This window comes from Entelurus aequoreus, linkage group LG09 (assembly GCF_033978785.1).
Source record: "Entelurus aequoreus isolate RoL-2023_Sb linkage group LG09, RoL_Eaeq_v1.1, whole genome shotgun sequence".
Classification (NCBI taxonomy): domain Eukaryota; kingdom Metazoa; phylum Chordata; class Actinopteri; order Syngnathiformes; family Syngnathidae; genus Entelurus; species Entelurus aequoreus.
Window position 1 is genome coordinate 64,294,592 of NC_084739.1, and position 14,232 is coordinate 64,308,823.

At 37.9% G+C, this 14,232-nt stretch overlaps 2 protein-coding genes across 4 annotated transcripts in view; one reads left to right on the forward strand and one right to left on the reverse strand.

Annotated features, from left to right (window-relative positions):
* Positions 1-248: 248 nt before the first annotated feature.
* LOC133657625 (uncharacterized) lies at positions 249-14,222 on the reverse strand. 2 transcript variants are annotated; one of them, XM_062059183.1, is made up of 5 exons: positions 14,099-14,222; positions 10,135-10,299; positions 9,790-9,930; positions 936-1,010; positions 249-860 (listed from the first exon to the last, which is right to left on the reverse strand). In XM_062059183.1, exons 2-5 carry the CDS (start codon positions 10,234-10,236, stop codon positions 549-551), a joined length of 630 nt encoding a protein of 209 aa, XP_061915167.1. In that variant the 5' UTR covers positions 10,237-10,299; positions 14,099-14,222; the 3' UTR covers positions 249-548. The 2 variants fall into 2 exon arrangements, with proteins under 2 accessions (XP_061915167.1, XP_061915168.1); XM_062059184.1 differs by lacking the exon at positions 14,099-14,222 and having other exon boundaries at positions 10,135-12,441.
* LOC133657622 (erythroid differentiation-related factor 1-like) overlaps positions 10,117-14,232 on the forward strand; it is a 62,427-nt gene continuing 58,311 nt past the window's right edge. For both annotated transcript variants that reach the window (XM_062059176.1, XM_062059178.1), the window contains exon 1: positions 10,117-10,316. In XM_062059176.1, coding sequence (XP_061915160.1) covers positions 10,289-10,316 — 28 coding nt within the window. In that variant the 5' untranslated portion in view covers positions 10,117-10,288. The remainder of the gene's footprint in view (positions 10,317-14,232) is intronic.

Here is a 14,232-nt window from a genome sequence, read left to right on the forward strand (position 1 = left end):
ACTGGACTTTCACTATTATGTTAGATCCACTATGGACTGGACTCTCACACTATTATGTTAGATCCACTATGGACTGGACTGTCACTATTATGTTAGATCCACTATGGACTGGACTGTCACTATTATGTTAGATTCACTATGGACTGGACTCTCACTATTATGTTAGATCCACTATGGACTGGACTGTCACTATTATGTTAGATCCACTATGGACTGGACTCTCACTATTATGTTAGATCCACTATGGACTGTACTCTCACTATTATGTTAGATCCACTATGGACTGGACTCTCACTATTATGTTAGATCCACTATGGACTGGACTCTCACTATTATGTTAGATCCACTATGGACTGTACTCTCACTATTATGTTAGATCCACTATGGACTGGACTTTCACAATATTATGCTAGACCCACTCAACGTCCAGTTCCTTCAGGAATTGCCTCATTTAGTTGTCTACAATAATTTGTTTTTGCACAGAACTGCAGACAATATATTTTGCATTAGGTCTTTTATTTATTATTAAGCTACTTTAAATGGGAATCCTACGGCCGGATGGATGTTTTAAGGTTGGCGAAGCCCAGCACTTCCATGCTGATCTCTTCGTCACGGTTATGTTTCCCAAACCACATGAAGTCCCCTTCCCCCGGCGCCGTAGCCGTCTTCTCGCACTTCGTCTTGTGGTCACGCGGGAAGCGCCTGGTGGCGGTGGTATCCTCCACGGTCGGCTGCGTGGCGTAGTCGGCCCGGTAGATGGAGTCGCCCACTTTGACGCTGCCTTTGCGGCCGTCGTGGCACAGGCAGAAGTGAGATCTGTGCATGCTGGCGTCCTGCGGGCACTTTCTGCGTCCCGCGCCCTGGCACGCCACGTGGCAAAACGTTGGCTTTTAAGGCGTAAAAGCGAAACACAACACGCACGGTTTCGTACTCACGTCGTCGAAAACGATGATATTGTCGTGGAGGGAAAGCCTGTTGTTGATGTCTGACACTGGATATGTCCTGGTTTTCTGTCAAACAGGAACACCATCAGATTTATTTATTTAAAATATATACATATATCAATCCAGGTCAGCAGAATTGCTAGGATTGTTGTTGTTTTTGGGACTTGTTGCTAGGCAGAGGTCAATCACTCATAACTACAACCTAGGGACCAACAATTGGTTAAATCTGCAAGTAGTTGACATTATTATTTTGCATTACAGGGCTATTTTCTAATGTTCATATGCCAACCTATCAGCATTATATGAACTACGAGACAAATGTAGAGTATGTATCAGAGGTGTGGACTCGAGTCACATGACTTGGACTCGAGTCAGACTCGAGTCATGAATTTGATGACTTTAGACTCGACTTGACAAAATGTAAAGAGACTTGCAACTCGACTTAGACTTTAACATCAATGACTTGTGACTTCACTTGGACTTGAGCCTTTTGACTTGACATGACTTTCTTCTTTCTCCAAAACCCAAAGCTTAAAAAGTTATTTGGGAGCGCTCCGTATCTTTCATTTTATACGTGTCTGTCTATCAGCGTGTGTGCTGCGTGTCAGCGTGTGTGCTCTCAGTACAACAGCCAATCAAATTAGTTATACGTTGTTTTCATCACACAGCATTCATCCAATCAAATTGCAGGACAACCACCGAACAAGAATTGTCAAACAATGCGGCAGAGAGAAACAATTATGCCAAAGTTGGTTTCATTCGGGTATAAAAACTACGACTTGGTCAACAAAAAACGAATTGCGTATGCAAATCACGCAGTTCGAATATTACAGACGGAGACGCAACAACTTCCAACTTCGTTCGACATTTGAAGTTGCACAAAGAAGGGTAAGTTTTGAATGTAAGATAACGTTTATTGGCTAAGTAACATGACTTTTATTTGCTGTGTAGTTAAATCAGTGAGGCTGTAAACTCACTGCTAACGTTATAACCATAGACATGTTTTAAGGGTACGCAGCATGGAGCGCTACTGCATACTGGCACAGACGAGACGCGGGGCCGCCATCTTGGAGTGGTGATCCGCTCCACTCAGTGCAATTCATTTGGCAGGAGCAATGAACTGTCAACGCATTTAATTCATTTTACCTCACTGAATACCACTGATTTTCACGCGGTTTTTTGTCATACGTGTAGCTATGATAACGGACACATGTTTTGGCAAGTTTTATTATTCATAGTTTGCTTAACAGTAATATAATATTTTTATACGCTATAAGCGACCAGACGTCCGAGATCAAAACTGGGAATATAATCCCAGAGAGGGGGGAAAAAACAGTAAGCTATTTTTAAATTGAAGAAACAATATGATTAGGTTATATATACATGCGTATATCCTACATAAACAATGTATGAATACATTAGAGGCCTACTGAAACCCACTACTACCGACCACGCAGTCTGATAGTTTATATATCAATGATGAAATCTTAACATTATAACACATGCCAATACGGCCGGGTTAACTTATAAAGTGACATTTTAAATTTGCCGCTAAACTTCCGGTTCGAAACGCCTCTGAGGATGACGTATGCGTGTGACGTAGCCCGGCGAACACGGGTATGCCTTCCACATTGAAGCCGATACGAAAAAGCTCTGTTTTCATTTCATAATTCCACAGTATTCTGGACATCTGTGTTCGTGAATCTGTTTCAATCATGTTCATTGCATTATGGAGAAGGAAGCCGAGCAAGCAAAGAAGAAAGTTGTCGGTGCGAAATGGACGTATTTTTCGAACGTAGTCAGCCACAATAGTACACAGCCGGCGCTTCTTTGTTTACATTCCCGAAAGATGCAGTCAAGATGGAAGAACTCGGATAACAGAGACTCTAACCAGGAGGACTTTTGATTTGGATACACAGACGCCTGTAGAGAACTGGGACAACACAGACTCTTACCAGGATTACTTTGATTTGGATGACAAAGACGCAGACGTGCTACTGTGAGTATGCAGCTTTGGCTTTTTTTTGTGTATGTACGTAACTTTTTTAAAATATATAAGCTTTATGAACCTTGGGTTAGGTGAACGGTCTTTTGGGCTGAGTGATTGTGTGTGTTGATCATGTGTTTGAATTGTATTGGCGTGTTCTATGGAGCTAGGAGCTAGCAGAGGAGCTAGGAGCTAGCATAACACGTACCGTACCGTACGTGCGCGTCACGTACGTAACTTTTTAAAAATATATAAGCTTTATGAACCTTGGGTTAGGTGAACGGTCTTTTGGGCTGAGTGATTGTGTGTGTTGATCAGGTGTTTGAATTGTATTGGCGTGTTCTATGGAGCTAGGAGCTAGCAGAGGAGCTAGGAGCTAGCATAACAAACACGCAGGTGTTATTATGCAGGATTAATTTGTGGCATATTAAATATAAGCCTGGTTGTGTTGTGGCTAATAGAGTATATATATGTCTTGTGTTTATTTACTGTTGTAGTCATTCCCAGCTGAATATCAGGTACCGTGAGTATGCAGCCTTGGCTGCTAAACATTCGATAACTTGACCGTATGTGCGCGTCACGTACGTAACTTTTTAAAAATATATAAGCTTTATGAACCTTGGGTTAGGTAAACGGTCTTTTGGGCTGAGTGATTGTGTGTGTTGATCAGGTGTTTGAATTGTATTGGCGTGTTCTATGGAGCTAGGAGCTAGCAGAGGAGCTAGGAGCTAGCATAACAAACACGCAGGTGTTTTTATGCAGGATTAATTTGTGGCATATTAAATATAAGCCTGGTTGTGTTGTGGCTAATAGAGTATATATATGTCTTGTGTTTATTTACTGTTGTAGTCATTCCCAGCTGAATATCAGGTCACCCTCGGCTCTCACAGCATCTTCCCTATCTGAATAGCTTCAACTCCCCACTAGTCCTTCACTTGCACTTTACTCATCCACAAATCTTTCATCCTCGCTCAAATTAATGGGGAAATTGTCGCTTTCTCGGTCCGAATCTCTCTCACTTCATGCGGCCATCATTGTAAACAATAGGGAACTTTGCCTATATGTTCAACTGACTACGTCACGCTACTTCCGGTAGGTGCAAGCCTTTTTTTTATCAGATACCAAAAGTTGCAATCTTTATCGTCGTTGTTCTATACTAAATCCTTTCAGCAAAAATATGGCAATATCGCGAAATGATCAAGTATGACACATAGAATAGATCTGCTATCCCCGTTTAAATAAAAAAAATTCATTTCAGTAGGCCTTTAGATATCTATATATCTTAGGGACCTATAGACTGTATCTCTGTTGCTGCAGCAGCAGAGAGTTTATTCTGTCTTGACACTTTGTATTGATATTTTGTATTACATTCTTCCCTTAAATGATCATGTTTACAGTGATTGTTATGTATGTATTTTTTATGTATGTCGCTTTGGATAAAAGCGTCTGCCAAATACTTAAACATATATAAACACCTGAAAGTCTTTATATCAGCTAAAACCACCAATTTGTTTCACTGGATTCAGAATAAAACCAAATTCTGTCTTACCCAACAATGTTAGTATTTGAATATTGTTACTTGAAGACTTATTCCTGGTTACAATTATACTGTTAAGAAAGTATTGTCTTATATTTTGCCTAAAATGAGAATGCATCATAATCAGTGGCGGCTGGTGAATTTTGTTTTAGGTGGGGCTGAAAGTTTGTAAACCAAACCCCTGTAGGGGCGTCATCCTTCCCCAGAAGATTTATTTGTGATTTTCACATACAAATATTGAAGATCTTTGCTCCTTCTCAACTCTGTGGTAATGTTATTTTCATAAAATACAACCAATAGTATGTTAATGTTTGTTTTTGCAAATGTGTTTATTCTGTAAAGGAATGAGTTAAATGTTTAAAATTGTTTTAACTATTAAAATTACTGTTAATAGTGCTATTATGAATTGCAATGTCAGCACTATTTTTTTTCTTGCAATTTCAAATGCACTTGTTTTAATAAATAAATACAGCGTTTTAAAAGCATACACAATCTGTGTAAAAATATTAGTCTGCGGTTAAAAGGACTTGAAAAGACTCGAAACTCAAAATGTAGGACTTGGGACTCGACTTGAGACTTTCCAGTCTTGACTTTGGACTTGACTCGGGACTTGCCTGTCTTGACTCGGGACTTGACTCGAGACTTGAGGGCAAAGACTTGAGACTTACTTGTGACTTGCAAAGCAATGACTTGGTCCCACCTCTGGTATGTATACCCCTCTGTATTCTGTATAAAATGTATTTTGAGAGGTAAAACGTGTCCCAATAGTGACTGAAAATGTCCTTTATAGAATGTGTGTATCCTCACTCTGAAAAAGGCCTTGATTTATGGATCTTTGTGTGGAATTGACTTTTGATTATTAATTAAATGGGGTGCACTACTTGGGTGCCACCAGCGAAGGCGCTGTTGAGTCAGCCTCAACTAGCTTTTGAGTTATTAACGCCTTCAAGGGTGTCAAACTCGTTTTTATTGAGAGCCACATCGGAACAGTGAATTTATATTCATAAACGTATAATAGCATACTTGCCAACCCTCCCGTTTTTAGCGGGAGAATCCCGGTATTCAGCGCCTCTCCCGACAACCTCCCGGCAGAGATTTTCTCCTGACAAACTCCCGGTATTCAGCCGGAGCTGGAGGCCACGCCCCCTCCAGCTCAATGCGGACCTGAGACTGAGTGGGGACAGCCTGTTTTCACGTCCGCTTTCACACAGTACAAACAGCTTGCCTGCCCAATGAACGGAGAAGTTAAACAGGACAATACTGCCATCTAATGGATAGCCACCGGAACACTGAAATTCAAGTTTTTTTTTTTTTTTTCTATGTAAATAAAATAAATATATATATATATATATATATATATATATATATATATATATATATATATATATATATATATATATATATATATATATGTATATATATATGTATATATAGCTAGAATTAACTGAAAGCCAAGTATTTCATACATATATATATATATATATATATATATATATATATATATATATATATATATATATATATATATATATATATATATATATATATATATATATATATATATATATATATGAAATATATATGAAATACTCGAGTTGGTGAATTCTAGCTGTAAATAACCACGCCCCCAACCACCACCCCCCCCCCAACCAAGTTAATGACAAATATTTTTTCCTATACAAATTTAGTGGGTGCGGCTTAAATACCGGTACGCTATATGGTCCGGAAAAAAAACACTAAGTATTCACAAATTCCTCAGTAAATCCACCAAAACGTCACCGTGGAGTAATTGACTCTGTTCAGCTAATTGGAGAGCTAGCTTCCGCAGCTAGTGGGGTCCATGACGATGACTTCTGTTTTGTCTGATCAGCCGTTTTACTGCCGTGTTACACGCCTCATTTAAGGTATGTAAATAAACATTTGCAAAACCTTTCTGTGGAAAAAACCCCAACTAATTTCACAATGTATATATTTGGGGCTTATAGTCCGGTGCGGCTAATGTAATGACAAATATTTTTTCCTATACAAATTTAGTGGGTGCGGCTTAAATACCGGTACGCTATATGGTCCGGAAAAAAAACGCTAAGTATTCACAAATTCCTCAGGAAATCCACCAAAACGTCACCGTGGAGTAATTGACTCTGTTCAGCTAATTGGAGAGCTAGCTTCCGCAGCTAGTGGGGTCCATGACGATGACTTCTGTTTTGTCTGATCAGCCGTTTTACTGCCGTGTTACACGCCTCATTTAAGGTATGTAAATAAACATTATGCAAAACCTTTCTGTGGAAAAAACCCCAACTAATTTCACAATGTATATATTTGGGGCTTATAGTCCGGTGCGTCTAATATAATGACAAATATTTTTTCCTATACAAATTTAGTGGGTGCGGCTTAAATACCGGTACGCTATATGGTCCGGAAAAAACGGTAAGTATTCACAAATTCCTCAGTAAATTCACCAAAACTTTACCATGGAGTTATTGAGTCTGTTCAGCTGATTAGAGAGCTAGCTTCCGCAGCTAGTGGGGTCCATGACCATGACTTCTGTTTTGTCTGATCAGCCGTTTTACTGCCGTGTTACACGCATCATTTAAGGTATGTAAATAAACATTTGCAAAACCCTTCTGTGGAAAAACAACTAATTTTAAACCGTATATATCTGCGGCTTATAGTCCGGTGCGGCTAATATGACAAATATTTTTTCCTATACAAATTTAGTGGGTGCGGCTTAAATACCGGTACGCTATATGGTCCGGAAAAAACGGTAAGTATTCACAAATTCCTCAGTAAATTCACCAAAACTTTACCATGGAGTTATTGAGTCTGTTCAGCTGATTAGAGAGCTAGCTTCCGCTGCTGGTGGGGTCCATGACGATGACTTCTGTTTTGTTTGATCAGCCGTTTTACTGCTGTGTTACACGCATCATTTAAGGTATGTAAATAAAACTTTCTGTGTAAAAAAAAACCTAATTTTACAACGTATATATCTGCGGCTTATAGTGCGCTAATATGACAAATATTTTTTTCTACAAAAATTTAATGGGTGCGGCTTAAATACCGGTATGCTATATGGTCTGGAAAAAACGTTACGTATTTACAAATTCCTCAGTAAATTGACCAAAATGTCACTGTGGAGTTATTGAGTCTGTTCAGCTGATTAGAGAGCTAGCTTCCGCAGCGAGTGGGTCCATGACGATGACTTCTGTTTTGTTTGATCAGCCGTTTTACTGCCGTGTTACACGCATCATTTAAGGTATGTAAATAAACATTTGCAAAACCTTTCTGTGTAAAAACAACACATTTTAAACCGTATATATCTGCGGCTTATAGTCTGGTGCAGCTAATATGACATTTTTTTCTACAAAATGTAGTGGGTGCGGCTTAAATACCGGTACGCTATATGGTCCGGGAAAAAAACACCAAGTATTCACAAATTCCTCAGGAAATCCACCAAAACGTCACCATGGAGTTATTGAGTCTGTTTAGCTGATTGGAGAGCTAGCTTCCGCAGCTAGTGGGGTCCATGACGATGACTTCTGTTTTGTCTGATCAGCCGTTTTACTGCCGTGTTACACGCATCATTTAAGGTATGTAAATAAACATTTGCAAAAACTTTCCGTGTAAAAAAACCCCATAATTTCACAATGTATATATTTGCGGCTTATAGTCCGGTGCGGCTAATATAATGACAAATATTTTTTCCTATACAAATTTAGTGGGTGCGGCTTAAATACCGGCACGCTATATGGTCCGGAAAAAAACGCTAAGTATTCACAAATTCCTCAGCAAATCCACCAAAACGTCACTGTGGAGTTATTGAGTCTGTTCAGCTGATTGGAGAGCTAGCTTCTGCAGCTAGTGGGTCCATGACCATGACTTCTGTTTTGTCTGATCAGCCGTTTTACTGCCGTGTTACACGCATCATTTAAGGTATGTAAATAAAACTTTCTGTGTAAAAAAAAACCTAATTTTACAACGTATATATCTACGGCTTATAGTCCGGCTATAGTGCACTAATATGACAAATATTTTTTTCTACAAAAATTTAGTGGGTGCGGCTTAAATACCGGTACGCTATATGGTCTGGAAAAAACGCTACGTATTTACAAATTCCTCAGTAAATTGACCAAAATGTCACTGTGGAGTTATTGAGTCTGTTCAGCTGATTAGAGAGCTAGCTTCCGCAGCTAGTGGGTCCATGACGATGACTTCTGTTTTGTTTGATCAGCCGTTTTACTGCCGTGTTACACGCATCATTTAAGGTATGTAAATAAACATTTGCAAAACCTTTCTGTGTAAAAACAACACATTTTAAACCGTATATATCTGCGGCTTATAGTCTGGTGCAGCTAATATGACATTTTTTTCTACAAAATGTAGTGGGTGTGGCTTGAATACCGGTACGCTATATGGTCCGGGAAAAAAACACCAAGTATTCACAAATTCCTCAGGAAATCCACCAAAACGTCACCATGGAGTTATTGAGTCTGTTTAGCTGATTGGAGAGCTAGCTTCCGCAGCTAGTGGGGTCCATGACGATGACTTCTGTTTTGTCTGATCAGCCGTTTTACTGCCGTGTTACACGCATCATTTAAGGTATGTAAATAAACATTTGCAAAAACTTTCCGTGTAAAAAAAAAACATAATTTCACAATGTATATATTTGCGGCTTATAGTCCGGTGCGGCTAACATAATGACAAATATTTTTTCCTATACAAATTTAGTGGGTGCGGCTTAAATACCGGTACGCTATATGGTCCGGAAAAAAACCGCTAAGTATTCACAAATTCCTCAGCAAATCCACCAAAACGTCACCGTGGAGTTATTGAGTCTGTTCAGCTGATTGGAGAGCTAGCTTCCGCAGCTAGTGGGGTCCATGACCATGACTTCTGTTTTGTCTGATCAGCCGTTTTACTGCCGTGTTACACGCATCACTTAAGGTATGTAAATAAACATTTGCAAAACCTTTCCGTGTAAAAAAAAAACATAATTTCACAACGGCTTATAGTCCGGTGCGGCTAATATTAAGACAAAAAAACAATTCTACAAAAATGTAGTGGGTGTGGTACGCTATATAGTTCGGAAACAACGGTAAGTATTTATTTAGATGTTAATTGAAGTGATGGGCCAGATCTGGCTCACGGGCCTTAAGTTTGACACCGGTGACCTACATCGACACTATAACACAACGCTGGTATGGAAACAGGAGTTCAGAACTTTCAGAGATTGCCTCATTCCAATAAAAACAGCAATCCACCCTTTAAATTCCATCATACTCGGCCTACACTGACGCCGAGCGTGTAGTTGTTTGCATACGTACGTGCTCGATCCGCACTTTCGGAAAGCGTTCGAAGTCGAAGGCCTGTGGCAGCGAGTCGGTCACTTGGGTCAGCATGAGCCCGGTGCTGGTGGACAGCTCGCGATTCCTGCCCTCGGTCTGCGGCACATCTGGGTGAGGAAACTTGAGGAGAAACGTTACAAGGCGACGCCGGACACTACATTAGGTACACCTCTACAGTGCAAGATATTAGTGGTATTCACTGATGTGGGCATTTTCTTTTTGATCACAACAGTTATAACAATTGGACAATTGCATTTGAAGGATTTTGCGTGTTTACAAAACAGATTATTGAATTATTTGAGGGGGGAAAAAAAGAGGTCTTACCCATTTGGCGTCGTTGCCCTTGGGAGAATAATGCCGCTTTCCCCTTTTGATCATTTTGGCAGACATTTCGGCCTCCTGGGTTTTACCAAAACACGCAGACATCGGCACACGCACCACCTAGTGAGCTTTCCAGCCCAGTAAAGCCCTGGTAACTATGGAAATGTGCTGCCAAAACAAACAAGGTGAGCTCAGTTAGCCACGCCGGTGGTGAACTGCAACGCAAAAGGGACAAAATGTTATCTGCAGTCCCGGATTACTGACGCACTATTGACTCCATGGTCAGTTGCAATTAATGGGAGGTTTGCAAACACTATATAGTACAGAGCTAGACACATATTTTAACTCAGGGGACACATTGAGGGAATAACATGTGTCTGGGGGGGCCAATGTGTACGTGTGTATAAATGATATGTACACATAGCTATAAAAATCTGCTGTCCAGTATGTGTTTGGGTCCCTTTTTTTCCAGGAACACTAATACCAAAAGTCACAATGTCCACCTCAAAAAAAAGGAATGGAATTTTACAGTTTTTTACTGAACGGGACACCCAAAATGTACATGAAAATAAAGAAAGTGGGATTTACAATATTAACTACCAACAATAAAACACTGAATATTAACAACATATGAACGTCGCTCCTCTTTTAAGTGGGATTTACAATATTAACTATGAACAATAAAACACTGAATATTAACAACATATGAACGTCACTCCCCTTTTACGTGGGATTTACAATATTAACTATGAACAATAAAAGGCTGATTAACAACATATGAACGTCGCTCCTCTTTTACGTGGGATTTACAATATTAACTATGAACAATAAAACGCTGAATGTTAACAACAAATGAACGTCGTTCCTCTTTTATGTGGGATTTACAATATTAACAATGAACAATAAAACGCTGAATATTAACAACATATGAACGTCGCTCCTCTTTTACGTGGGATTTACAATATTAACTATGAACAATAAAACACTGAATATTAACAACATGAACGTTGTTCCTCTTTTACGTGGGATTTACAATATTAACTATGAACAATAAAACACTGAATATTAACAACATATGAACGTCGCTCCCCTTTTACTTGGGATTTACAATATTAACTATGAACAATAAAACACTGAATATTAACAACATATGAACGTCGCTCCTCTTTTACGTGGGATTTTCAACATTAACTATAAAAAATCAAACTAAATATTAACAATTGAACGTCGCTCCTCTTTTACGTGGGATTTACAATATTAACTATGAACAATAAAACAATGAATATTACAACATATGAACGTCGCTTCTCTATTATGTGAGAATTACATTATTAAAACTATGAACAAATGAACAATAAAACACTAAATATTAACAACATATGAACGTCGCTCCTCTTTTACGTGGGATTTTCAATATTAACTATGAACAATAAAACACTGAATATTAACAACATATGAACGTCGCTCCTCTTTTACATGGTATTTACGATATTAAATCTATGAACAATAAAACACTGAATATTAACAACATATGAACGTCGCTCCCCCTTTACGTGGGATTTACAATATTAACTATGAACAATAAAACACTGAATATTAACAACATATGAACGTCACTCCTCTTTTACATGGCATTTACAATATTAAAACTATGAACAATAAAACACTGAATATTAACAACATATGAACGTCGCTCCCCTTTTACTTGGGATTTACAATATTAACTATGAACATTAAAACACTTAATATTAACAACATATGAACGTCGCTCCTCGTTTACGTGGGATTTTCAATATTAACTATGAGTGTTAGAATAATTGTATCTAAGTTATCACAAAACTTTGTTTTACATTGAGTTCCCGGCGAGAGGACAAAAGCTGTCTTTAATCCTACCAATCAAAAGGCTTGTAAAACTCCACTGTGTAGGATGGGAAGCAACATGAAGGTGTTCTGTTTCTTTCATGTATTGCAATCAACAGAAAGATATTGTTTGACCCAAGAACTACACAGCGGAGAGGAAGCAGGGCCTGACTCCCCTCCAGGCACTGCTTGTTTGAACTGTTTCACGACCTTTTCTTTGAACTGTTGTAACCAAAGGTGATTGCTGTTTACGACCCACGTCCCTTAGAAACAGCTGTTGCCATGTAATCAGAGAAAGTCCAAATAAAAGAGGTGGCGTACAATCTTTCGCCAGAGCGTGGTGAGACAATCTTTCGCCAGAGCGTAGTGGAGACTGTACAAGAGTACAGCCCAGGCGTCTTTCCTCAAATTGAGCCAAATTTAATTGTCTGTTTTAATTCCTTGCTTCTTGTCTTGTTTAATAGATGTCATCAGTGTTTGAACCTGACAATGAGCAATAAAATATTGAATATTAACAACATATGAGCGTCGCTCCTCTTTTACTTCTCAGACCAGCTCCTCGATAGACATATTGTACAATCAAGCAAACAAAAATGTGACAAACAGCAAAATATGAATGCAAAGTGTAATAAACACCTACAATATGATATATTATCACTTTCATGCAGAATTTTGTTGCAAAAAAATCGGTATCTGACACACACTGTTCTGAAAACAAAAAGAAAGTAGGATTTACAATATTAACTAGTAACAATAAAACACTGAATATTAACAACATATGAACGTCGCTCCTATTTTACGTGGGATTTACAATATTAACTATGAACAGGAAAACACTAAATATTAACAACATATGAAGGTCGCTCCTCTTTTAAGTGGGATTTACAATATTAACTATGAACAATAAAACACTGAATATTAACAACATATGAACGTCGCTCCTATTTTACGTGGGATTTACAATATTAACTATGAACAGAAAAACACTAAATATTAACATATGAACGTCACTCCTATTTTACGTGGGATTTACAATATTAACTATGAACAATAAAACACTGAATATTAACAACATATGAAGGTCGCTCCTCTTTTAAGTGGGATTTACAATATTAACTATGAACAATAAAACACTGAATATTAACATATGAACGTCGCTCCTCTTTTACGTGGGATTTACAATATTAACTATGAACAATAAAACACTTAATATTAACAACATATGAACGTTGCTTCTCTTTTACGTGGGATTTACAATATTAACAATGAACAATAAAACACTAAATATTAACAACATATGAACGTCACTCCTATTTTACGTGGGATTTACAATATTAACTATGAACAATAAAACACTGAATATTAACAACATATGAACGTCACTCCTATTTTACATGGGATTTACAATATTAACTATGAACAATAAAACACTAAATATTAACAACATATGAACGTCACTCCTATTTTACGTGGGATTTACAATATTAACTATGAACAATAAAACACTGAATATTAACAACATATGAAGGTCGCTCTTTTAAGTGGGATTTACAATATTAACTATGAACAATAAAACACTGAATATTAACAACATATGAACGTCGCTCCTCTTTTACGTGGGATTTACAATATTAACTATGAACAATAAAACACTGAATATTAACAACATATGAACGTCGCTTCTCTTTTACGTGGGATTTACAATATTAACTATGAACAATAAAACACTAAATATTAACAACATATGAACGTCACTCCTATTTTACGTGAGATTTACAATATTAACTATGAACAATAAAACACTGAATATTAACAACATATGAACATTACTCCTATTTTACGTGGGATTTACAATATTAACTATAAACAATAAAACACTGAATATTAACAACATATGAACGTCGCTTCTCTTTTACATGGGATTTACAATATTAACTATGAACAATAAAACACTAAATATTAACAACATATGAACGTCACTCCTATTTTACGTGGGATTTACAATATTAACTATGAACAATAAAACACTGAATATTAACAACATATGAACGCGTCCCGGGCTGGCAGATTTCAACCATTGAAATACTTTCTATGGTTCAAGACTTACGGTCATTTAAAAACAGCACTGCACATCATAATGGCGGCTACAGTTTTGAAGCTAAATGTCTAAAAAAATTATGTCGGATTGAAAATCTTGATGGCTCGTGGGCCGTATTTTGCCCAGGCCTGCTATAGTACATA

Excerpts from the sequence above, each read along its gene's own strand:
- LOC133657625 (XM_062059183.1), bottom strand. The coding sequence starts at position 10,236 with ATGTCTGCGTGTTTTGGTAAAACCCAGGAGGCCGAAATGTCTGCCAAA. Across the intron at positions 9,931-10,134 it reads AGGGCAACGACGCCAAATGG|TTTCCTCACCCAGATGTGCC; the intron begins GTAAGACCTCTT and ends TTTCTCCTCAAG. Across the intron at positions 861-935 it reads ATATCATCGTTTTCGACGAC|GGCGCGGGACGCAGAAAGTG; the intron begins GTGAGTACGAAA and ends GTGGCGTGCCAG.